Source organism: Capronia coronata, assembly GCF_000585585.1.
Source record: "Capronia coronata CBS 617.96 chromosome Unknown acBCG-supercont1.6, whole genome shotgun sequence".
NCBI classification, from domain to species: domain Eukaryota; kingdom Fungi; phylum Ascomycota; class Eurotiomycetes; order Chaetothyriales; family Herpotrichiellaceae; genus Capronia; species Capronia coronata.
In genome coordinates, this window is record NW_006912898.1 from 1,816,122 (window position 1) to 1,841,033 (window position 24,912).

The 24,912-nt window shown below is 52.2% G+C and overlaps 8 protein-coding genes across 8 annotated transcripts; 3 read left to right on the plus strand and 5 right to left on the minus strand.

Moving 5' to 3' along the window:
* Nucleotides 1-160: 160 nt before the first annotated feature.
* A1O1_07323 (uncharacterized protein) lies at nucleotides 161-2,695 on the minus strand (the record flags this gene model as incomplete). Its single annotated transcript, XM_007728195.1, has 1 exon — nucleotides 161-2,695. One exon carries the CDS (start codon nucleotides 2,693-2,695, stop codon nucleotides 161-163), a length of 2,535 nt encoding a protein of 844 aa, XP_007726385.1.
* An 880-nt stretch (nucleotides 2,696-3,575) lies between these two features.
* A1O1_07324 (uncharacterized protein) lies at nucleotides 3,576-4,385 on the plus strand (the record flags this gene model as incomplete). Its single annotated transcript, XM_007728196.1, has 1 exon — nucleotides 3,576-4,385. One exon carries the CDS (start codon nucleotides 3,576-3,578, stop codon nucleotides 4,383-4,385), a length of 810 nt encoding a protein of 269 aa, XP_007726386.1.
* A 32-nt stretch (nucleotides 4,386-4,417) lies between these two features.
* On the minus strand, nucleotides 4,418-5,709 carry A1O1_07325 (uncharacterized protein; the record flags this gene model as incomplete). The annotated part of the gene is made up of 2 exons (XM_007728197.1): nucleotides 4,418-5,342; nucleotides 5,438-5,709. The coding sequence occupies 2 exons, from the start codon at nucleotides 5,707-5,709 to the stop codon at nucleotides 4,418-4,420; spliced, it is 1,197 nt and encodes a 398-aa protein (XP_007726387.1).
* Nucleotides 5,710-6,300: 591 nt separating this feature from the next.
* Nucleotides 6,301-7,327, minus strand: A1O1_07326 (uncharacterized protein; the record flags this gene model as incomplete). The annotated part of the gene is made up of 2 exons (XM_007728198.1): nucleotides 6,301-6,710; nucleotides 6,811-7,327. The coding sequence occupies 2 exons, from the start codon at nucleotides 7,325-7,327 to the stop codon at nucleotides 6,301-6,303; spliced, it is 927 nt and encodes a 308-aa protein (XP_007726388.1).
* Nucleotides 7,328-7,998: 671 nt separating this feature from the next.
* A1O1_07327 (uncharacterized protein) lies at nucleotides 7,999-9,027 on the minus strand (the record flags this gene model as incomplete). The annotated part of the gene is made up of 1 exon (XM_007728199.1): nucleotides 7,999-9,027. One exon carries the CDS (start codon nucleotides 9,025-9,027, stop codon nucleotides 7,999-8,001), a length of 1,029 nt encoding a protein of 342 aa, XP_007726389.1.
* A 1,053-nt stretch (nucleotides 9,028-10,080) lies between these two features.
* On the plus strand, nucleotides 10,081-12,114 carry A1O1_07328 (uncharacterized protein; the record flags this gene model as incomplete). The annotated part of the gene is made up of 2 exons (XM_007728200.1): nucleotides 10,081-10,140; nucleotides 10,192-12,114. The coding sequence occupies 2 exons, from the start codon at nucleotides 10,081-10,083 to the stop codon at nucleotides 12,112-12,114; spliced, it is 1,983 nt and encodes a 660-aa protein (XP_007726390.1).
* Nucleotides 12,115-17,639: 5,525 nt separating this feature from the next.
* On the minus strand, nucleotides 17,640-17,828 carry A1O1_07329 (uncharacterized protein; the record flags this gene model as incomplete). Its single annotated transcript, XM_007728201.1, has 1 exon — nucleotides 17,640-17,828. The coding sequence occupies one exon, from the start codon at nucleotides 17,826-17,828 to the stop codon at nucleotides 17,640-17,642; it is 189 nt and encodes a 62-aa protein (XP_007726391.1).
* A 6,136-nt stretch (nucleotides 17,829-23,964) lies between these two features.
* A1O1_07330 (uncharacterized protein) lies at nucleotides 23,965-24,842 on the plus strand (the record flags this gene model as incomplete). The annotated part of the gene is made up of 2 exons (XM_007728202.1): nucleotides 23,965-24,163; nucleotides 24,229-24,842. The coding sequence occupies 2 exons, from the start codon at nucleotides 23,965-23,967 to the stop codon at nucleotides 24,840-24,842; spliced, it is 813 nt and encodes a 270-aa protein (XP_007726392.1).
* Nucleotides 24,843-24,912: the final 70 nt, after the last annotated feature.

Consider the following 24,912-nt stretch of genomic DNA (forward strand, 5'->3'; position numbering starts at 1 on the left):
TAAAACAACTGCCTATAGATCGATGTACGTACTGCGCCAGATCTGGATCGCGTGGATCTACTCTACCTAGGTAGGTAACTGTTTTACAGTGGGTGCGCAGTTGCGCATTCATCCCCATGAATATCGAGGACCTCGACCCGGGTCGCCTGGTTCGAGACCTTCAATCTACCATGTCCAATGTCGACGTCTCTTCCTGATCAATATCATGCCTTTCTACCCCTCGTGAGATCTCATAAGTCAAGACAGTCATATCCATATAAGTAAGCATCAGTCTGTACCTGCGGCTGCTCTCCGTTGTTTGCCATGATTCTCTGCTCGAAGGGGTGTCCCATCTGCTGGTTTCTATGCTCACCTTGGAGCCTGACTCGGTGTCGGAGTCATATGACGGCCTCTTTCTTTTCAATTGATGATCACTGTCGTGGTCGGTCTCGCGATCGGCCCTTTGATGATGCTGATCGCTTTCTGGGATTTCGCATTCGCGGACGACAATGACTGTAGGATCAAACGTCGTTGGCACGCCATCTACAGCACCGTCTGAGCCCCATTCGACCGGAGAATCATCCGGGTAGCCGGCTGTGTCATCTTCGCTCTTCAAATGGCCTTGGATGGGTGAAGTCGCCATACCCAGGAGCGGCAGGAAAGGTCGAAGCCTTCGTGCCTCTTGCTTCTGCGTGGGCAGAGTCCAATCGACCCGCAACCCTAGCGTCCCAGACTTTTGGTTCTTGGTAAGGCTGCAAACAGCACATCGTCCAAGCTGTGAAGCTATGATGACAACCCCCAACTCCGGGATCGCCTGCATCATGTTCAGCCTGTCAAGGTGCGCATGCCTCGTCTGTTCAATCTCTTGTGGCAGAACCTGTTTGAGAATATTGGCACAGAATAGGTGGGCACTGTCTGCTTCCGGTGCAATTATAAGCCTGAGATTCGAGGCGCTACAGTGCAGCACAGGTATGGGCGGGGGAGTGGTGTCGGCGCGGACCTTGCGAACATCCCAAGCATTGGCCTTGGAATTGCGCTTGAGTTGTGCCGTCCAAGAAGCTTGCCCTTGCAGTGACGAATCCACATCTACACCTGAGGCATCATCATCGGTATAGCGGCTATGCCGGCTGGTGACATTGGATGGACGCAAAGAGCTGGATTGACCAGCCGGTTCACTCTGTCCTGCTGCCTCCGAGTGTGAGTGACTTGAACTCTCGGCGCCCTCAGAAGCATCCAAATCGGAAGGGAAGTCCTGAGGCTGCACAATATCGGTCGAGGATGACTCTGCTTCACCGGTAGTAGGAGAACTCATGTCACGATCAGATCCTTCTTCCAGGCTTGCGGTTGGAACCTCCCCCGCCACTGTTGGCCCATTAGCTGCGTCGCTCTCGGAATTATCGATGGACGTGTCTGAAAAGCTCTCAGTCGGATCGCGGTGGCCAACCAAGGTGGAGAACTCGTTCAGCGTGGTTTCGTCATCCTCGACATCGCTGCGGTCCATGTCCGACCAGGAGATCAAAGGCTCCAGGTTCTCTTCATCGGCGCTCTCTTCTTCCGGATGCCCGTCCAGCCGCGGAAAAGTGGCGCTATGCCCCGGCGTGCGGACTCGGACTATGTGAGTGATATCGTAGCTCTCACCAACGTGTCCATGATACTGGGGAGCTCTGGAATGTCCGCAGAATTCGTCCATCGTCTCTGCTAGCCGGAAAGCACGAGGATCCAGGGCAGCAACAAGCCAGCCGCCTTCAGGTCTTCTGAAGAAGGCTGAACGAGTTCTCCTCTCAGCCAGGTCCCACGTCTTGATGCACCTGCCCTGCCAGATCTGCCACATCTTCATCATGCCTCCGATGTCGGTGCTCAACAACCACTTGCCTTCTAGATCCTGGCCCGTATTCACAAAGGAGATGCTCGGAATATTGTAATCGTGTCCATCAATGCCGCCTAACGTGATCTTGTAGTTCCTATCTCGTGGAGGGAGGAAGTCGTCTGAACCATTTCCTTCCCACTCATGCCAATCGGGCTGTCTGGAGTGTTCGCCGGCCTCGAAACCTGCGTCCATCGCATCGTCATCGTCGTCATCCCCGTCCGTTTGCCCTTCTTGCGTCAACGCGAATGCGAAGACGGTGACCTTGGAGCAAGGATCACCGCTCTGGACGTGATAAGAAGTGTTTGCCGATACTGCAATCATGCGCGCGTGGGTATGGATACTGAGCCCCCAGGCGGACTCACAGACCCACTGTGCAAAGAATGCCCTGACTCCTAAATGGTCGCTTCGTGGATGCGGCCGCAGGGGCGGTGCTCTGTTTATGGCGGCCTCGAGCGACTTGGTGTAATAAGCCGTGACATTGCCGGAATCTGTTGCCAGCAGGAGGATTTCCTCCGTTCCCAAATCTCCCACCATTAGATGATCGATATCATGAGGCGAATGCGGGTCAATATAGCCTTGAGCTTCCGGGTTCGCAAGAGTCGGCAGTATGACAAGGCATGGCATTCGCCGAAGTTCCTGGAAAGGAAATTCGGGCTTGTAGACCACGATGGAATTCCGCGTTGCGACAAAGTATAGATTGTAACGTTGGGACAGAGCGGTCAGATTGTTTCTCCAATAGGCTATGGGAGGAGGATGGAACATCCCATGGCTTGTGAACCTGTCTTTCCCTGCTTCTACATTCGTCAGTCCCACGTTCACCGATTCAAACGGTCTCGAGTCAATATCCATGATGCCCCAAGTGGTATGGCAGGCTCTTCGCTCAATGGGCATCGATCGGTCAAGGCAGCGCCTCGAGTAGCCGGCGGCTTGTCAAAGGGTTCACGTCATGCCACCAGTCCTGCTACGTTCTTGAGATATGTTCCAGTCGGGAGCACAGCGCGGAGGGTAGGCTAGAGGGGTTTGAGCTCGTCCGGAGGTTGCTCGGCCTGAAGAAGATGATGGGATGTCATGAGAACAGCTGGGGTGTCAAGTCTCCTCGCTACGAGGCCCTTGGATGGTTGGAATGGTCAGGATCAGGGCTGCGTCGCAAATGTGATGAGGAATGAGTGACAAGTCGAACAATGACAGCTCCAGAAGCGAGCATCGTGGAGGATTGAGATGTACGTAAACGTGGCTGTCGTGGTGGTGGTGGTGGTGGTGGTGGTGGTGGTGGTGGTGGTATGTGGTGGAGCAAAGCCAAATGACGCAGCCGGCGCAGGTCGCAAGGGACGTCGATTTCACCTCTCAAATTCATTCTTGATCGATCATTTATTATATCAACTATCTATCAACTCCATTTCCCCCAGGTTGGTCACCCGCCAAACAACCGCAGGCGACCACTATTGTGTCTACAACTAAGAACCGCCGTTTCTTCTTCCTGCAGCGACGCCACAACATCCCCTTGCTCCCCAGTCATACACCGATCAATGCATGATTCTGCGGACCGCTTCCTGCACATTGACGGGTGCTGAACAGGTCTGCCAAATTACTGTTGTTCTTCCCGTGGCTACAAAGAGATTGTGTTACACAGCAGCACGCTATCGAGGCGCGGAGCGGGCTCATCCATCCCTACGATCTGCGAGCTTGATCTTGATCGTTCCCTTCTTCTCGAGCCTCAGCAACCTCGAACATGGATCTGCTGGCTACAGTACGCAAGGAAGGCTCCCGCGGCGGCCGCGGCGACTTCAAGTGGTCTGACGTAGAAGCCTCTTCCCATCGCGAACATTATCTGGGGCACTCTCTGATGGCGCCCGTCGGTCGCTGGGCGAAAGGTCGCGATCTGAACTGGTACGCAAAGACCAGTAATGAAGCAGACAACGAAGAAGATGCCGAGGCCAAGGCTGCACGAGAGCGGAAAGAAGAGATCCAACGAATCAAAGAGGCCGAAGAGGATGCACTTGCGAGAGCCCTGGGGTTGCCTGTTGCACCAAGGAACAACCCCAACATGGAAGAATTAGGCGCCCACCGCGAGGTTGGCAAGGTTTTGAAGGAGGCCACAGACGCGGATGCTACCACTGGCTCACGCGGCATCGGATACGGTGGGCCTGCAGGGACTACAGCATTGAGAGAGATGGATCCGACCATTGAACGATTGGAAGAAACTGCGAGCGGACAAGATAAGGAGTTGCAATATGCACTCAGAGAATACTCAAGACGCCACGGTGGTGAGAGGCGTAGAAGCCGCAGCCGCAGCAGAGATCGTCGGAGAGATGATGATCGCCGAAGAAGGCACGGCACTGACCGTCATCGAAGAAAACATCGATCACCGGCGTCGAGCGCCCGCGACCAACTTAAGACCAGAAGATCTAGGTCGCCGTCACGCGAGAGGCATCGCGATCATCGTCGGCGGGATCGATCGAGGAGCAGGTCTCCTAGACCACCCCGCCATGGGGCAGCCCACGAACGGCGCGACAGTGAAAGACGACACGAAAGACATTGAACCCTCGACGATTAGCCCGTGTTATTGGAGAGCTAGGTCGGACGTAAACCCAGGGAAGCATCGAAGACATCGCCTTCAATGTCTTTGAGGTCAATGTCTACGAGAGTCGATGCCCGTCGAGCGCTGGCACCATGCCTGCCGATATCAGCCGACGCACTGGTGTCGGCAAACTCCTCCAATTCCTCGCTCACAGTCTTCAGCTTCTCCTTGACGCTGGCGACGCCCTCGACGCCCACAATGTGCCTGGCTGGAGGGTTCTCGTGTCCACCTATTGCGGTCAAGGCATGAACAGTCTCTGCAAGCAGTTTCTCCGTATGTGCATCGCTGAGCGGCGGATATAGACTAACCACCTCGTTACAGCTCAGGAGATATGGACCGCTTTGCCTCTCGGCTTCGGAAGAAGGGGAGCGTATGTCTTGGTCTGGTGGTGGTGGGTATTGAGCGCGTATTCCCGGTAGTCGGTTGAGCAAGCCGTCCAGGATGCCCCGAAAGATTGGGGCTGTATGGCCGAACTCTCGTGAATATTCTTTCATCGGCGGCACGGACGTGAGCTTGTTGGTCAGGATCCCGATCTCCACGCTGGACTGGACAATGGTCAACTTGATGTTGAATGGGGCAATCTCGTAGGCAATGCTGTCGCAGAACCCTTCCAACGCCCATCCCGAGGAACAGTACATGCTCAGGCCAGGTGTACCTAGGTGGCCGTGGATGCCCGTAAGAACGATTATGTGGCCGTTCATCTTGGAGCGCATCTCCGGGATGGCGGCCTTAATGATATTCATAGGGCCGAAGAAGTTCTTCTCGAATTGGTCCCGCACAAGCGTCAAAGTTCGCTGGTTTGCTGCGAGCTCCTCGACCGTGCCCACCACTGCCTCGCTTGAACAGCAGAACAAAATGTCGATCTTCTTGAAGGCATGGACGGCCTCTGCAACGGCCGCTTGACATTGGCCAACAATTCTGCGCCCGTCAGCAATGGCCTTTTCCTCAGATACAGAATCGCACTGGCCATGCTTGTCGAGTGATAGGTCACTGGGAAGGGGAGGAATGCATACCTAACGTCCAGAGGAACAATTTTCATTCGGTCTTTCCATCCATTTTCCCTGACCACCTCGGATAGGAACCGCTTGAATTGCTGACCGCGGGGACTATCGCTCTCGAACTCGGATTGTATGATGCCAGAAACAACATAGTCCCCATGATCCAGAACCTGGCGGGATACTGAGATGCCGACGGGAGAGTCCCCCGACGTAATCAACCACACCCTGGGTGCATTGTGCGTAGGGAACTGAGGCGTCGGTGTGGGCGCAGACCCTCCATTTGCCATGGCAAAGCCTCAGCTTTCATCGTCCATCCAGCATTGTACTCCTAGATGAAGCCGTAATCCCGGTTGCTGTATCAGTGTGTGATGTGGCGTTGTCTGGTACTGGTATTCTACCGCTTCAGCACCTTCAAGAGCTTCAAGTTCAAGTTGAACTTCCATTCCTGCCAAGAGGAAACTTGCCCCATTTTAGAACGGGGGTAGCGCCGCCCTAGGATTTACCTGGAGGTCGCGGGGGCGGGGTCATCGCCAGCTATAATTTGGCATGATTTAGGGGTGAGTTAGGGAGGCTCGGAAGTTCTTAGGCTAACTAAAGTACTCGTAGCTAGCGTCTGAGATCCTTCAAATTAGGCCTGTTAGAACGATGCGGCTTCTACTCTTGGACCAAATCCAGATCTGGCTACTTACTAGCAGGTATGTAGGTACTACCTGGTATTTAGATCAATTCCTATTCTGAAGAGAAATGTAAGGAACGCATCGTGTCTCGATGTGCTACTTACAAGGTACTTTTGCCGGAACCCAACCATCTCATCGTCCTGTCAGAAGAGTTGAAAAGCTACTTCCAATCGTCACTGTGGTCTCAAACCCCATCCCATTTCACTGGCCCCAGGAGTTGGCTGTGTTGAGCTGGGCCAACTTTTTCTGATATCGAAGCTTCTCCAGGTCCTTCGGAGACTCGACCGTGACCCTGCATCCTTTGACTTGTTCGTCGGCCAGAATCGCTTCGTACACCTTTGCATAATCCGAGGCCTTCATTTTCCACGCATTGGCCTCGCCGTCGCAGTTGGCATCATATTCAACACGGTAGTCGAGATAGGCCTCGTTGAAGCGGACATTGGTCTTGTCCAGCTCGCGACTGGCCACCGCTGCCAGCGAGAAAAGAGCGCCCTGCGACACGGCCGTGACGCCAGCGACCCCCGACCTGCCCGCGCCGCCTGTCACCATGGTCCAGGTCGAATGCGGGTTTCCTTGTTCGAGGAGATAAGGGATTGTTGCGCGGTAAGCGGCTGCAGAAAAGAGAGAAAGAGACAGTCAATACCAGGTTCTGTTCGTCGTGACTAGATACACAAATAGTCCACACCCACCCTGGTAACTGGTTTCACTTACAGAATGCAGACTCGGCGTTGATCTTCATGGTCTCACGATAGGAAGTGAGATCGACGGTGTAGAGGGGGTTTTTGGGATTCCAGACTCCAACTATACTCATTTCTTTTGTCAGCGAAGACTGCTTACGGACGCCATCGAGACGAGAAGCGAAACCCCAGGAGAATCGCTTGCTGCCGTGGGTACACTTCTTTCTCGCCCAAATGTCGGGCTGTCTCTCTTTCTCTTTCTCTCGAAGGAGGTTCCAACTGGTTTCATTCTTACCTGCCTCGTAAACATGTTGGAATGAGGGCAATTTCCCGGCCCTGACGCGGTCAACGACACTCTGCACGCCCTCTTCACTCGTCGCATCGGCCTCGACCGTGGTGATTCCGGTCTTTGTGCCGACGTGCCGGTACAGCTTTTCTGTGGCGGCCTGGTTGCGCACGAGAGCCAGCACTTCTCGCTTGGAGCGCAAGGCGGCGATGATGGCGGAAACCCCAATGTTGCCTGTGGCGCCAACGACGAGTACGCGCTCCATTGTTGGGAAAGGGAAAGGAAAAGGAAAAGGCTCAAGGTTGTGCTAGTCTCACCACAACGTTCTCTCTTCTCTGTCTGTCCCTTTTCATGTATATTATCTGTTTCCTTTCGTTGAGTACTAGCATTGGTGAGCATTTATATATGTATAGTAAATGTACACAGAGCCCGGAATAGGATCTCCGTACACCGGCGCCTTTCGGCATGATGTGGCTCCGCATTTCAATATTCTTAGTAAGCCTTTATGGACCGGCATCAGCTAGGGCCGTTCCCGATCGCCCCTCCCTATGAATGACTTTTGGCAATTGCTACGCCGCTCAGCGGAGGGGATGGATTGTTCGGCTCTAGGTTTCCTTCTTGGTGAGGCTTGTCTACCTAGACAATATTTCGCAACGACCTTACACATGCTATTTCAAGTACAATTGAACGGTGGAATTGAGCAAGACTGCTGAGCGAAATAGCAGTAACCTTAGAATTGGGTATCTAATGTCTACTCTTTTCAACATGTCGCCTACTGCTGCGTCTGATCGGGTACTTAGGTAGGTCACCTCGGACTCCTATCACGTCCACAACGAGTATGAAGATGTCATACGGTAAACATAGCAAGCTATCAATTCTGAGATATCAGCATGAACCATGTTTGGCAATCCTCAAGTCGGGTCGATTGTGCCTCCTTCATTCCCACGGGTCGACGACCAATTTCACCCCGCTGACCCCCTTATGTAGCTTATCGAGGGCGTCGTTCACTCCCTTTGTTAGACCGCCACTGACTTTCTCCACGGGCTGTGGAAGGAGCCTTCCCTTTGCGAGAGCCTGTGGAAAATATGTCTCGTATGTCCACTTTTCCAGACCAGTCTTGTCTTCCTCTCGGAGGACCTCTGGCCACGACGCAAACTCGCGGATCACTCCTTCTGGCAGCGTTTCCGGACCGAAGGGAGGCAGTGTCGCATAGACTTTGCCACCACCTTGCGCGGCAACAACCTGCGCATTCATTGCGACTGTCTGAGGAAGGCTGATAGTGTCGACGACATAATCGTACGGGCCGCTCGCCTTGAGGTCCTTGACCAGAGCGCCCGGTTCTTGGGTATGGTCAATGACATGTACTGCGCCCAATTTGGAAACGAAGCTTTTATGCTTGGGAGATGTGGTGGTGACGACGTCGTACCCAGCCTGCGAGACCCATTGTACAGCAAGACTGCCGACGCTGGAGCTGCCGCCATAGATCAAAACTTTCTTGCCGACTGGGGCGGCTGTCCCATCCACCTTGGGTCTGTTCAGCCCCAAGCGTACCCCAAACAGTCCAACAATGGTGGTCAGGTTTGAGATCAAGGTGGCCGCATCCACGAGATCGACGCCAGCAGGAACCTTGCTGGCTGTGTCGTCTCCGGCTACGACATATCTCTGGTATGCACCATATTGGGGGCCGACTTGGCTAAACCGCTTCTGCACAGCTACCTTGTCACCAACTTCGAAGTTGGTGACCTCCGGTCCAGTCGCTTCGACTGTACCGCCATAGGATAGGCCAAGAATGGCCGGGTATGGGATGGGGATCAAAGCCAATTTGGCGATCTTGGCCTCAACCGGAATGAACGAGATTACTTCATTCTTGACCAGGAATTCATGTGGGCCGGGTGTGTAAACCTCGACTTCCTTGACCTCCAGTGGCGCTTTGGCAGCTGGAATGACCACGGCTATGTTCGACATGCTGGAGTTGGTATACAAACGAGAACGCCGAGGACTTTGAGAGGATGAGTTGGGTGGACAGTAGAATGGCGTGGATTGAGGTCGCAAAGAAACAATGGGGAACGCTCGAACAACTTGAATGGAAGATGGTCTTAGGTCTGTTCGCCGTATCATTTGTGTTCAGAGTTCAAAGGTTGGAACCGAGTGAGCAAGGCGAGTCGGGCACAAATATAAATATAACAAGAATGCCATCGGACTTTAGTTAAATTCCGATGATTGCGTGGGCCTACCACACGTCCACGGCACGACTTCGTCCCGGTGAACGGGAAGGAGGCTTCCATCCCGTAGGCCGAGAATCACCAGACTGTATCCATTGAAAGAGACCTGAGGCTACGTGACGGGTCGGGTCTGCTCGGATGGACATCTCTTCCTCCTACAAGTACCTAGAGATTCCTTTAGTGGCTGACAATTTCTGTTGTGCCGGTGCGACGGGAGGCATAAGCAAAATGTGTCCGGGGGTCAACCACGGGACATAATATAGACCTCAAACAATTTCTTGAGAGGCAGACCTCGTCCTTATCTGTGTCCTTGATCTCTTTGGGGGGAACCCATTACAGCGAAGGACTCGGAGCCATCGCCTCCGGTCGAAGTGGACACTGCTTCTTCGATCTTTTGTCCGAGCGTCTCAAAAGGCAGCCGGTGGATGAGTTATCGAACTGGGTCTGGGCCAAGTCCTGGACGCAGAGATGGGTGCGAACCTGGTAACGTGCAAGTTCTTAGCGGACATAGATCGACACAGCCTCCAAGTCTGCCAGAGATAAGACGGCAGTACAGTGATATCTAGATGGTAGGTATCTAGGTGGTGTGTTGTCGTGGAATTACAGCCAGTCCCGCCAAGGGCCTCGGTCTCGGATCAATCATTCTCCGAGTGCAAGACTGCGCTCGTGCTAGTACTAGTACGGAGTAGCAGAGATACCATTGTACCATTGAAACTTCATCCCACCAACCTGCCTCCCATTCCAATAGGTTTGACACTGTCGCTTCAATCGTACCTCAACGTCTCCTGCAGCCATCATGCCGGAGTCTAGGGGTAGCGGCGCGCCTGCTGCCGCCCGGCAGGAGCAAGGAGGAAAGGTGAGAACACAAAACCACAAAACATCCACGGTCATGTACTAATGGTTGTAGTCAATGATGCAGACAATTGTTCAGGGCATCGCCATCTTCATGGCCACCCAGTTTGTCGTCAACCAGTTCTTCGGTTCCAAGTCGTCATCTGGCGGCGGCGGCGTTGCTGCGCCAAAAGCGAGTATGAACTTCGACGAGCGAGCCGATACAACAGCTTTGACGAACTATTCCGCAATACCCTACAACATTGCTCCGATCTGGCCAGACGACAGTGTCATTGACCTTCAGGTATATGTCTTACCCCAACCAGAGCTTCCTCCGCTGTCATCGGTGCCGAAGGATGTCCTCGTTGTGGATGAAAAGGAGTTCAAGATGGGCAACTTCTCAGAAAACAGGGAAATTCATACCAACATTGCGATTCCAGACGAGGTGCAGCACAACGGGACTCTTTGGGCGCATTTCCTCGTGGGATTGACCGGTAGTGAACTGGACCCAACCGCAGCGGATTATGACCCGGCAAAGGCAACTCACTTCAAGAGACCGCTGAACCACTATCTGCCAAAGAAGAAGGTCCGCAAGCTGAAGAATTTACTGGACAAGAGCGACGACCCAGAACCAGAACCGGAAGAACCTCAGGGGATCCAGATTGGCTCGTTCTACCATCCTAACTTCACCGTGGCTGTCGTACCTGGCACGGGAGTGCAGAATTGGCGCCAGCTGCATCCGGCCATGCGCAAAAACATTGTCCTTGAACCGACGGGCGCTCGTGACGCTTCGGGCATGAATGGATGGTACTATCCTGTGATATTCCTGAACACTTTCTGGCAGTTGAGGTCACACATGACCGAGCTCAACGACACGGTGAAGGAAGTGCCGCTGAACATCGGCCTCTATAACTTGGCCGGTTGGAAGTACTCTATTCTTGCCAGTGTCGATGACGGCATGAAACAGACCCAGCAACAAGCGGGACAAGGAGGACCAATGGCCGGCAGTGGCGATGGAAGCGAGTTTGAGAAGCTCAAAGAAGTTCTTCTCGACACCAATGCGTACCTTCTCGGGACGACGTTTGCCGTCAGTATTCTGCATATGGTTTTCGAGGGACTGGCATTCAAGAACGACATCTCGCACTGGAGGAAGAAGAAAGACAACGTGGGGACGTCGGTTCGCACAATTCTCGCCAATGTCTTCATGCAGACGGTGATCTTCTTGTACCTGGTGGACAACTCTGATGGTACATCGTGGATGATCCTGGCCAGTCAAGGGTTCGGCATTGTCTTGGAAGCGTGGAAGATCACCAAAATGGTCAACGTGCGACTCCGTGAGCCTGGACCGGACTCGCGGTTCAAATTCCTGCCTTACGTGGTTGTGTTCGAGGACAAGCACAAGTTGACCAAGAAAGAAAAGCAGACCCAAGAGTATGACCAGATCGCCTTCCGTTATTTGTACATCATCGCCGTGCCACTGCTGCTCGCGTATGCGGCGTACTCACTGGTCTACGAGCCGCACAAGTCCTGGTACAGCTTTGTGATCGAGACGCTGGTGGGGTCCGTTTACGCCTACGGATTTCTGATGATGGTCCCCAGCTTGTACATCAACTACCGCTTGAAGTCGGTTGCGCACATGCCCAGTCGGACGCTGTTCTACAAGTTCCTCAACACCTTCATTGACGACCTGTTCGCGTTCACCATCCGCATGCCCTTCCTGCATCGATTGGCGACCCTGCGTGACGATGTCATTTTCTTCGTCTGGCTCTACCAGAAGTGGGCGTACAAGGTGGACTACACGCGCGTCAACGAGTTTGGCCAGGGAGGCGACGAAACGGATGAAGATGAGGAGGAAGATGAGGGCGAGACCAAGGATGGAGGGTCGACCTCAGACAAGAAAGCCCTGAACGGCCAGGACACCAAACAGCTCAAGCCCACAGTTCCTGTCGCTAGCGCTAGCGGGGCAGAGACCAAAACCAGAGCAACGAAAAGGAAGTAAGACGGATACTGCCGTTTCAATGTCGATGCTTACGTCGCTCGTCTCTCCTTCGGACCTTGGCTTGCGCGTCAGTGAGTCGTCTGATCGAACGGAGTCGAACGAAGTGCTTGAAGTCGAATTATGAAAGCTCTGCAAATAAACAGAGCCAAAGTCCCTGGGTCAAAGCCTACGAAGGGCAAGAGGGAAGGGTGCTGAGTTACTAACGACCAATCAGCGATAAATGGAGGGTCTGATCAAACTCGGAACCGCTATATATATGCTCAGAAAAAGCCAGAATTCTCCGCCTGGTATTGCATGAGGTAGGATCATGGATCAAACTTTGGTCCGGACTTCCGGGTCTGTTCGTTATGGTCTATGTCCAATACACTCAATCAATCCAATCACTCGGCCTCCTAAGTCGGATATTTCTTGTTTTTTTCTTCTTGTGCTCTCTATTCCTTGGTCGCCCTATTTATCCGATGGCCCATAAAACAGGTCGGGGCGGGACTGTGCTATCTCATTGCCCGACTATATCCCACGAATGAGCTGACTACATAATCATCCTTCCGGCCCATTTGTGCTGCGGCGGATGCTTCTCTTGGCCAGACATTCGCCTCCTCGCGGCGCTGAACGCTTCCTTAGAGCTATCCGTACTGACTGAAGCAGGCACAAAGGCTCAACGACACATCGCATGGTGGATCGGTCTACCCCGGCGAACTCGACGATTCTTCTGCCAAGATACAGACCAAACGATGGTCGCAAGACCGTAACTTGCGTTACGTTTTGAGTCAAATCATCTTGCAGTCAATATTTGGGAGCAGAGAATCAAGTTCGTATGGTGAGCGAAAGGACCAGATGACCCATACGATCTCGAGTTAGAGAACATCGAACGAAAGGACTGATTCGTTCCATTCTCCCCCTACCACATCTGCCCTACCAACCCAGGTCCGAGATACTTTGTCTTCTCTTCCTCAGTCTGTCTGAAGTTTGAACAAACGGGCCTAACGAGTTGGCACTGTTCCATCAGGGGCCGCACACAGCAGACAACATCGACCTGCATAATCGGCTGCGAAGGCTGAGAAGGTCGTTCGGCCTCTCGTAAAGGGAAGGAGACCAGCGCCAGAGGGTGGGAAGTTCGCGAGTGGTGTTGAACCGTGGTCGTGGTCGTGGTCGTGGTCGTGGTCGTGGTCGTGGTCGTGTGAGTGATTTCAGGTCCCAATGAGAAACCCGATCGGATTCCTGGTTTTCCTGGCTGCTCTGGGTGTCGTGTTCCGGTCAGGACTCAGGGGGATCCGTTTTGCTTGCCTTTGAACCCTGAAATTGGACACACTGCCACTCTACAACTCCAACCAACTTGGCCGAGCGTCTGCATGCGAGTCAAGACAGACATCTCGGCAGTGTCGGACACTCGGGGCCTGCTTTCGTGAGACTGGTGTCGATTGGAGGTATACACTTATTCACTTACTCCCTTCCCCCACGCATGCCCGTCCGGTACGAGCGAGCCATACTGTACCTCAAGAGTCAAAAGGCCCCTTTTGTCTTTTGTCTTCTGTCTTTTTGTCTCCAACAGCCGGCATATCTCGTTCTTTAGCTTGAGATTGACACCTTTCCCGGTAGCACCGCTTGAATTCGAGTTCGACAGACCACTGGGTATCGTATCCCAGGGTGCTTGACTCATCGAGGTAGGGGCTGGGCTGCATTTCAATCGCCTTGTTTGTCACTTTAGGGACTAGTAGCTGGTAGCTACGATGTCTTGAGTCCACGCTACAGCAGTGCAGCCCATGATATGGCGCCTTAGCCTACATAACTTCCAGTCAGTGCACGTCTTTTTGCGAGGAGAGGAAAGGAAAGCCCGGGTCTACGATCACTGCTGGATTTCGTTGGCTGTGTTCTCGCGCACACCGAGGAAGAGAAGACATTCGTTGCTCGATACTCAATAGAAGTCACGGCCAGCAGTCGAGTCTTCGACCGGTTTCTGATTCGACAGCTGTATTGCTGGTATTCCACGATCTCTCACCGGTTCTGTAATAGCGATGAGACGGAGACGAAGACTCTAAGATGCCGCGCAGATGTGGGTGAGAAGTGGAAATGGAAACGCAAATGGAAATGGACGTTCAAGAAGAAGTTCAGATATCATCCAACATGGGTCAAGGTCATGTCTGATTGGCTTTCATTTTGATAGACGAATCATGTTGACGAGGTTGGTCTTTACCGGTTGGCACTACTACGTGACTACATACCCAGCAAGCAGTACCTACGTACTTCCTACTACGACTTACAATCTACCTACCTAGTTCCCAAGTCCAGTCTACCCCAAATATCCTACATCTGGGTGGAATCACCAACAATGATCAGCCCTGAATACACATGCTATCCGTCCAGGTTCCCTTATCCCGTTCGCCTCGTCGGTCTACAGAGACAGAGATACCAGGACCAGCGATCAAATGACAAAGAGTGCCATTGGCCTTGTCGGTCCACAGAGATGCCAGGACCAGCGATCAAACTATGAAGAAATTTCTCGTATTCCCCTTCCCTTCCCCCTTGCCCCTCCCTCGTCAAGCTAGTCGTCCTCCGCTTCCGTCTCCTCGTATTCATCATCCCCACCCCCGGCATGCGAACGAGGATTGAGGATTGACCGGGATCTAAAAGGAACGAGAGGCTCATCTCCCCTTCTGGCGGCCACGCACCCCTGCTATCGGGGCACATAACTCCTCGTTCGTATAGCGTGGATGGTACCATAGCTGTTAGTTGGAAAACTAACTAAACGAGGGTCCAAGGGACAACGGGGAGGAAATACGAGACCCAACTTAAACCCATATCTACGGATAGCACCAGGCGGAACCGTATGGTCTTCACTGTTGTTGAATGCAGCCAAGTACCATCGTACTAGACACCCTGCAAGGTTCTCCAAGAGGTACTTCGAGTGGCTTTCCGTCGAAGCTTTGTTGGTCATCTTGCTCCCGCCGGCGTGGTAACCCCTATACGAGCTGTCCATTCAAATTTCAGCTTCCACGGAACATTTCTCACTTGTGGAGAAATGCGGTTTGAGTACCTCCTTGGTTGAGAACCTACCTAACTTGTCACCTCCAATTCCTTGAAGCTTTGACATACACCACTGTGATCAGACAGGGAACACATTGATAGTAGCAAGATGTCTCGATCAGCCAAGACAGGGATATCCATGGCCTGGATACTCTGAGACAACGGAGTGTATGATGCGGTGGACAGGGCACTGCCGACGCGAAATCGGCAGAGGGACATGCGAGCTTGCAGAAAGAGATTGAAATCAAGTAGTATTTAGAATATTATATGCATAAGCAGGGAGAGGGTTTGTGTCTCGTACACAGTAACAGGCGATCCTTTTAGTCTTGAAATATAGGCATAACTCCTTGAGCGTTTTGGAGATTTGATCTGTGAGGTCAGCAGCGACCATCGGGTCTGGAGAGAGGTCATATTTGCTGACATGCTCCATTGTAATGCTGCGCTCCAGGTAGTTTCAAGCCTCGCGACGGTGTTAGAAGAGATGCAGGGACAGGGAAAGCAAAAGGAGCGGCTTTCATGGTTGCAAAGTAGCGAGAAGCGATACAGCTGAGTAGGTCTCCACGTAGACGTAGATCAGGCTTGTCCGTATAACCTGTGCAAGAAGTAGAAGAAACAGCAATAGGTGACTGTACTCACTGCGGGGCGTCGAGGCTTTCCAAAAGAAAGTCTGCATCGTCTGTCGTTCAAAGCATCCAAAGTAAAGACGGGATTTTGGAGGCAAGCAGGCGTTGAGACGAGTGGCTGTGAGAGGGAGTGGAGCCAGCACCGTCGCCGCCAAGGCATAATCAAGGTATGAGCCCTGACACCTGGTATCTGGTCTCATGACCTACGACACAGCCGTCGAGGCGTTGACCCTTAGTTCCTAGTCCAATGTGACCCGACCATTCGCGGAGCTTGAATTGTTGGTTGATGGGAAGGGGAACCGGTATTGACGCAGTGATCATTCGAGGTAGGCCATTAGTCAAGTCAATGCAGTATTCCAACCTCACCATTCCAGGCCTGTTTGTTGTTGCGTGTCAACAAAGGGACTATCAGCACATAAGGTACAGCGCTCCCCATCCCCAGATGCCGCCCATGCGCAAGGGGAAGGGAGTGGAGTCAAGTTGGAGTATATAGATCTGCTTTTCTCAATTGAAATCACCCCGGAAGTGCTGTCGTTCATGCGTGCCGAATGAAGAAGAGTGCAAAGATGCAGCACGATACCCCTGTTGGTCCTGTCGGGATCGCCGATGGAGAAGGTTTATTCTCCCTGGCTAAGCAACGCACTTGACAGCTGTTTGCCATCAGACAGTGGACTCGGGCAGAAAGGCGTGGTGCTCTGCTGCTTAGCCACCGTGTTCGCCTTGTCTGCCTTTTCCACCAGCTGCAGAAACTTCCAGTGAGGCAACATATTGCAAATTGTAGAGAATATCAATCTCCTATGGTTGAGAGTGGAACAGCTGTAGTATGGAAGGACCATAAGAGATGCGAAGACGTCACACTGGCAAGGATTAGTCGATGAGGCTCCCGAACTGCCACGTGGAATGCTGCAGACCGACAGGGATCTGATGCATCGCGTAGGCATACTTAGTGCGCTGACGGGCGTCCCATTGAGACTGATTGCCAGACTAACAGGCCCGTACTCGGTGCGCAGGTGAATGGAAAGGCAGGGAATGGGAGGGGTGGAAGTACCTAGATTAGACGCTCAATCATCAGTGGTCCGGTCGTATGCTTGCCAAGATTGAAGTGATGAAAGGCGGAGGATCACTTACCATTGCAATTGGGAAGGTCTTGCTCTGGCAGGGAAGATGATGATGTTGGTGAAGCCTCTCCAGGACCCGTACGACACCCACCACGTCGATGGAGCTGGGAAGGATCAACGAAGGCAGGAGGTGATGATGAAGGAGACGGGAGAGGTCCAGAAAAGGTTCCGATAACGTTATCAGGAGGATAGTGGCTAAAAACAGCGGCAGTGACTGCTTTAGCTGTACTAGCTCAATACTGGTATTGTATTGTCCCGTACCCTCTCTGGAGGAGATCTTGCACGTAGCACATAAGGTAGTCGAGTTCGAGTACAGAACCCAGTCTTGATTCAGATTGATAGGCGCGATCTCTCCAGGAAGTGACGGTATAAAATACAACTTTACAAGTCCATCATGGAATCCACCATGCTTTGGAATAAAACGTGACAACTCAACATGGCCATAATTTGCATGCCAGGTGAACTTGCAGCCATAGTGACCAACCCACCATTGGTAGAGTCGTACCCTCTCCCAGAGCCCGTCTCCCGGTCATGGAACTCCCAGTCCCACTCCACTCACGCGTGTATCATCATCTGCACAGTAGGAAGGTAACACCGCTCTAGACCCCGTACTGCCTGACACAACAAGCGCACTTCAACTCTTCTCTCTTGCCGAGTGACTCCTTCCCCAGTGATGTTCAACCAGGCACTACCACAAGGTCAGTCAGTATGAGATCTAACAAGCAGTGACACTGATACCCACCTAGAACAACATGTCTAGTCATTAGCGAGGTGGACGCCGGTCTTCATTTCGTGATGGGCTCCTCGGCCTGAGGTGGACCTCTCGACAACTCGGACATTTTCTCCCGCCGCACTTGGGACAGTCAGCGTGAATGGCAAGCGGATTGGCCTCGTTGCACTGGCAGCATAGCCAGGCATTGACAGGGCCAACTCTCTTCTTCTTTTCCGGCATTCCGTAGGAGATATGGTCAGTCTGTTGACAGCCAAATGTGATTTCAAGTAATATCAGAAGCCCACAACGAGTTTTTGAGTTCTGCTGAAGGAATGTGATCGGATATGGGAACGAAAAGGGGTGGGAGTGCGTTTAAATCATTTTTTCGGAGCCATGGGTCTGCCGTTGGACTGGATTCCCTCATTCACACGGTCCGCCTTCGTGCAGAGACTTGCAAACCATAGCCCACCTAGAATCCGCCTGATTGTCTGATTCGAAGGACCACAAACCTGATTTGGTACCAACTTACCCAGTGGTACTGTAGGAAAGCTTTCGGGGTACTTTTGATAACGCCCAATTGGCAGGTAGAGGGGAATCAGCGCGCGAGACGCGACCGTCATCATGCCAAAGAGAAGCCCGCTGCCAAAAGGTCAAGTCCTCCACAGGGCAACCATCGGATGCATGAAGGTATTTTTGAGTCGTGATATCTGGCCAACGAGTTGCCACCTTGACATGTGGACCCACACGCAAGAAATCATTGTTCACTGCTTGTCAACATATGACAATTCATCCTCTTGCTTACTGTGGCTTGGACAATCTCTAACTCGGCGGCGGACGACCCAAGGCGAACTCGGATTCTAGGACACTGTTTCCGATGTTGTCGTCCGTATAGCTTCCTCATTCTTCCTTTCTGTCGCCACCATGGTGAACATTCAGTAGTGGTTGCCTCATCTTAGGCTCTGCACAAGCCCCGCAAGGCGAAGGTGAAGCGCTGAATATTTCAGAGTTCTTTTGCCCGGTCTAGAGATATCTTTGATGTCTCAAACTAAATCAGATCGCAGCGTATTTGACTCACCCGGCTGATGATTGGCCATGGAATGAATATTGGTGGATTTTGATTGGCCTAATACAAAAATCCGATATACCAGGCAGCATATCTTCCAGTGGGCTTCAGCGCCAATGGAGGCCAAGGCCACAATTGGCAGCGAACAAAGGTACCTGTGTTCTGTGGGCCTTGTAGCCAACCCCTGGAGCCCCCACCGACCGCCCATTTATCAGGCTTGCAGGACGTTGTCGACTTCGGATGTCACGAATCGGTCCTTTTGCTCCCAGGGCTGCAGGAGAGAAGGAACTCAAGCACAGAATAGCCTTTCACTCCGAGGAATCTGGTCAATTGTTCCTCGAGTGCACGTTGACAGGACACACGAATCTGCCCTGCGTATTACGACAGGGCCTAGTGATCCTGCAACGCCGATTCACCCGGGAACGGTGACAGCGATCATTGATGAGATGATTGGATGAGCAAGCACAGCATCGCGTTATGTTTGAATACCTAGGTACTGATGGGTGATAAGAGTAGGAGAGAGAGGTTGCCTCGTTCAGGGTTGATTCAGGCAGTGATTTTGAAGCGTGGAGGTCAAAACAAAAGATCCTCTCTCCCCAAGGCTTGGCAGGTCCCGTAGACAAAACTCCCCCACGGCAGGCATTCTCCCCTTTTTGTTGGTCCTACTGCCAGTGTGATACCTGCTACAAAGATCCCTGACCATCGTCACAAAAGACTTTCACAAGATTCGGCACATGTCATCTTGCATTGCTACACGCATATCCTGTTGTGTACATGTAGCACTTACTACAGGTGACTTTGGCACTTGGCACAAAGCAGAATCCACATATCCGCCTGTGTTTCATTCTTCCTGCAAGGCTGAGAACCTGGAAGATGACACTGGCCTCTGTGGTCTCACTCAACAGATGCTCAATTATTCCGTTTCACAGGATGCGACGCTGATAGTATACAAGGTAATTGCCTCAAATGAGATTCTGCCTTGGGCCTCAGAGTGTAGCATAGCCGCCCGAGACGGAAAATGCCTACAAGGCTTTACCACTAGCAAGTCAGGGTAATCATATCGGGTGGCGAAGCAGGACAGTCTTGCGTCTGATACTTACTGCAAAGTTTCTGGTGCATCGACACAGTAAGGTCCTCCGATATTTACCTCTCTCGACTGACTCTCTTCCGATCCCAACCAGGGGGGGTTGAGAGTCGAGCCAACAATCCTTCTTGGGGCTTTTGAATCCCACGGCAGATGCCGTATTGCCCCACGAGCAAAGAATGACGCTCTCTCTCTATTGCATCCATGGCCCTAGGACGTAGATATGTGATCTTGTGACCTTAGACCAAGGGTTGCCAGGAGTAGAGATTCTCGGGTGGAGTCAATACTCAGCCTTGTATGCCATGCCCATGCGCCCCGTTTCAGCTCCAGTTATAGCTTCGACTGATCATCATCATCAAACAGAGACCCTGTATCTGATGATCGTGTATGTCTACGTTTGTCAGCGGTGAGCGTGGGCTGCAGAGTCCTTGTAGAGTAGCATAACTCTCGCCAAGTATCCTACATCTGCATCGACTCGCCGCTCGAGGTGTCCAACGGGAGCCCAAGCTGTCAATCGAAACAGGTTTTGGACATCTTATATCATATAGTAGTAGCATGCTTCATTTCGGAAGTTTGCTAGTAGGGGTGTAGACCATATAATGTGGAACAATCTGGTCAAAGTAGTGGCAACCAGTGCCCTGGATACAATGAATCAACGCTAGCGGGACAAAAGAACGACAAACCCATCCGCAAACCCCATCGTCATACCTCGGCCTCTTGTAGACACCTAGCCATGCAAGAGCACGTGTGCTTGAAGTAGATCAGACCCCAAAGGCTCACTCGTCACACTCTTTGCCTCCCTCACTTCTTTACATTTTCGACCCTGCAGTAACCGCAACGCATTTTGTGGCAATTGGAGCAGTAGTCGTTGATCTTGACTTTCATCGGCCCATTCCCACAGTGATGGCAATACCACACTTGATAACTCGCGGTAGGGCAGACATGGAATGGGATGAAAGGGGTGGGAGTTGAACGCGGTGCGACCACTTGAGGCGTGTCCACTTCTTGATGAGCTCTTTCTTCTGCCGGATGTCTGTCTGGGACCTCTAAGGCCGAGATATGGTGCCCAAGCTGTCCATAGTATGTATCAGAGGTTTGTTTGATGCTACCACACGTCAGCTCAGGAGCGAGACAGATCTTAAACCGCGTAAACTCACCACATGGCGCCGGTTGTACTTTGTCTCTTAGTTCTGCAGGATCAATGATGAAGATGATAGTTGAGAATCGAAGATAGTATAGGAAGGATGGAGTCTGGAATTAGGGGATGACCGGCATTTTATCTCACAAAAAGTCTCAACAGTAACTCGAAATTGTTCGTAAATCTTGGGCGCTCATATGAGCCTTCTGAGGCAGTGCGCCGAAGCACGAGAACAAGTCAGTACTCACGCAGATTCGACATTTTCACGGCTTTGATCTCATCCAGTATGAGGTGTTTCCCATTGCATCTATCCACTGGAGTTTCATCATTCCCATGGACATGGGTGGCGGAGGGACATCCACAGAGTAATGAAAACAATGCAACAAATCTCAAGGTGGATCCACAACAGGTCACAGGTCATTTCTCAGACGCAAGTTGTTGACATGAGCGTGCTTGCTGTATCATGAGTATCACTGCTTGGAGCTGCGGATCCTTGGGTGTGTTGGAGCGCAGCGTGAAGCATTCCATTTGCCGCGCCTGCCCTCGCCTCGATAACAAGGACTACGTGAGATTTGTGGCGTAGGCTCCTGGAAGGGGTGTTGTTTCGCCGCCGCGGCCAACAGTTGCTGGTTCAGAGCATGACAGAGAGAAGTGGTGACGATGTCTGCGGCCAACTGTGTTTGCCTTGTAGGGCCGCAGAGGCAACCTTCCTTGTCCGTCTCATCACAGAAACAATCGATGTTGGTCATATTCCACAAACACTGCCCATTTGTATCGTTCGAGGCAGCACTCCTCGTAATTGGGCGTACTGGATTTCAAGGTGAAGCATTGTCCTGCCAATCGTACAGATCTGAAGTAGACTCAGTATGATCAAGGCGACGATAGAGCTAAGGGACGAAAAGGTGCTCTCAGCGCCTGTCTCGGAGAGCATTGTCTAAGCCTCGCAGTGGCAAGTGTCTACCTCGGAGGCGGACCGTCATTCAACGGCAATCCTGAACGTGCGTAGAAGCCACGATCTGAGGCCCACCGAGACTGAGGCGCATTTGCGAAACAGTAAACGAGCTTCAAGTCAGAAGCACGCAGTTATGGGTGATGTACTTCTCTGCTTCTTCCCAGGGAACTTACCAAGCTTAGACCGGCGTCTAAAAGCCTCGTACGGGCGCGAAGTGGTAAAGCATCATGTCCTCGGTATGGGAGGTTTCTACAAAGATTCTTGTCGTTGAAACTGAGAAGACCCGCTGACGTGATAGCGCCAAGACCAAACACCTGCCGCCCTAAGTGCGGTCGTCCAACATCAGCCTCGCAGTGCCGCAGCCTCATCGCCCAGTCCCACGGCCATCATTGGTGATTTTCCAGTCTGTTCGATATTGAGAAACGCAACCAATGCGCTATGATTAACACTCCCGGTGGAAGTCCCGGTAGCTAACTGTTTGGCAGGCGTTGGAGAGATCTAGGCGACATAGCAGCCGCACCCTGCACCAATCGCAGACTGCCTCATTCCGCTCGAGCCTCACGCTTCCTCCACACTCTTTGGCACCCCGGCGAGGGAGTTCATGGTACCGTATGCAGAATTTTGCTCTGCGCGGTATACCTGCGCTGGAAAGAGATATAATGACTACGGAGAGGTTGCGATCATGTCCATCCTTGAACCCTGGGTGTCGCTCAAGACCAAATCAAGATGGCTCGTCTATGTTATTGCGAAGATGTTCTAGGTAAATGTACCGCGTCGACAAATACGATGCCGTCTCAAGAGAATAGGTCCAGTTGCTTGATATTGGAAGGAATGACTGTATCATTCAACACGTCGCCAAGAATCAAGTGTTCATTTTCGCTCCCATACTTCTCCCTTCGTGTGGAGGTCGAGACAAGCATCTCGAACACATGGCCAAGCCGGGCGCACAAGGACTAGGTCTCTGGTCATTATCAGTCATTCCGCTTGCGGAGAACCGTGATCTGCTACCCATGAACCGACGAATCTCAATCATTCAACAGTCTTGGATGAATTGCCCGCTGCCAAGTGCTAAGGGAGAGCATAGACATGCCTCCACCAGCACTGTGCACAAATGAGCGGCAATAACAGGTATGTGAGTGTAACCCTTTTTTGTGACGGCGGGCTGCATCCATGATTGCAGGATCTGAAACAATCCTGGTCTCATTCTGCATGGTGTATAGTAGACCCTGTCAGCACACGAGACCGGTTCCTGGGGATTACTTGCACTACAGCATCTTCTGATTGGAGAACTTGATAAAGGCCTACTTACCACGGCAGATCATATCCTTGGCTGCTAGGATCTTGCTGTTGGGCCCGTCAGGATCTATCAGTCCCCCGAGCCGGCCATGGCAGATGTTCCCCACGTCAGCTTATTAGTGCCTATGAATGCCAAAACCTGGAGCGGTGCTGCTTACCCCCTGAATCTCCATTGCCGTCTGGCCCCAACCCAACGAGACAATCCAAATCATGTCCATGCGTGCAATTGGCAATCATTCTTTCTGCACGCAAGCACTGGTAGGACAATACGTGACCTGTCATTCCTATCACCCTTCATCAATCTCCCTTTCCTGGATCGATTTTGCAACCCATCTGTCGATAACGTCCCGCCACTGTGCCTCTTAAGAGGGAATCCCCTGTTGATATTGCAACGTCTCATACATATAAGTGAAGACCAGCGGTCTTCAGTGAGCGCTGCCGGGAGCCTTCGAGTTCCAGCAAACGTATTACCAGAGTTTGAAATAATACTATACTAGTATTGAGTTGTGAGTCCTGCTCGGTCGGCCATCGTCTCTCTGTCCTGTATTCTTTTGTCTCCGTCCAATCCCGGGAGGCCGACTGGCACTTCATAAGCTTGTGAAGCCAGGCCCGGTACAGCCATGGTCTGCTACTCACAACTAGTTTCGACGCGACGAAGTATGTCCAATAGTATGAGCTGCCGTTGTATCCTACAAGGCTGAAACATTCAGCCTTGTAGTACGGACAATCAAAACACTTTGTAGCGCATTCGTGTGGGGACGGGACAAGCTACACTCGGCCGGTTTGGCTGCGCTTTTCTTTCTCTGCAGCATCAGACTGTGATATTCGCAGGTGCTGTCTTGCATGGGTGTGCGTCAATTGCATAGGGCAGGTATCTCCTTATGGAGTTATCAGGCGCCGGCCAGGCTCTGGTCGAGCTCTGCGCTCCGACTCTCCGGGCATAACAGATGGTCCAAGATTAAACACGACAAGGGAAAAGCCGATGCTGCGAAAAGCAAAGCGAAAACGATGTTGTCTCATGAGGTGATCACTGCCTCTAGACGTATGGCCCCCCAAGACCAAAAACAGCTTCTGGATGAACACCGCGAATGACTGACGTGTGCACAGTTGGCGGCCCGGATCCCGCCTTCAACTCGAGACTGGCTTCCGCAATCGCCAATGCGAAAAAGGGTCAGCTTTCCAAGGCCTCGATCGAACACGCCATCGCAAGGGGCCAGGGGAAGTCTCCAAGCGGGCTGGCTCTCGAAACCGTCATGATCGAATGCATGCTGCCGCATGGAGTCGCAGCCATGATTGAATGCCAGACGGATAATAGGAAGAGGACAATCTCAGACCTCCGTAATATAATCAACAAAGCAGGTGGTACGACTACTCCTACGGCATTCTTGTTTGAAAAGAAAGGCAGGATCTTGTTCGAAGAGCAGGGCAAACTCGGGGTGGATGATATCTTGGAGGAAGCCATTGATGCTGGTGCTCTTGACATTTCCTTCGAGGACAACAGACTGTCTGTGGAGACCGCGCCTGCCGATGTAATGGATGTTGCACGGAGACTTCAAGATCAGTTTGGTCTACGAGCAGAAAAGGCGGAAGTCGTATACGTTCCCAACGAAGACTCCCTGGTGAAATTAACACCGGAACAAGAAGAGGAGCTGGATCGCATCTTGGACTCGATAGAAGAGGATACGAGTGTCCAAGAGCTGTACATCAATGCAGTGTCATAATGATACAAGATTATGCACAGATCCTGCTCCACGTAGTCCGACCTGCCTGTCCCTATGTCCTTTAGTATTC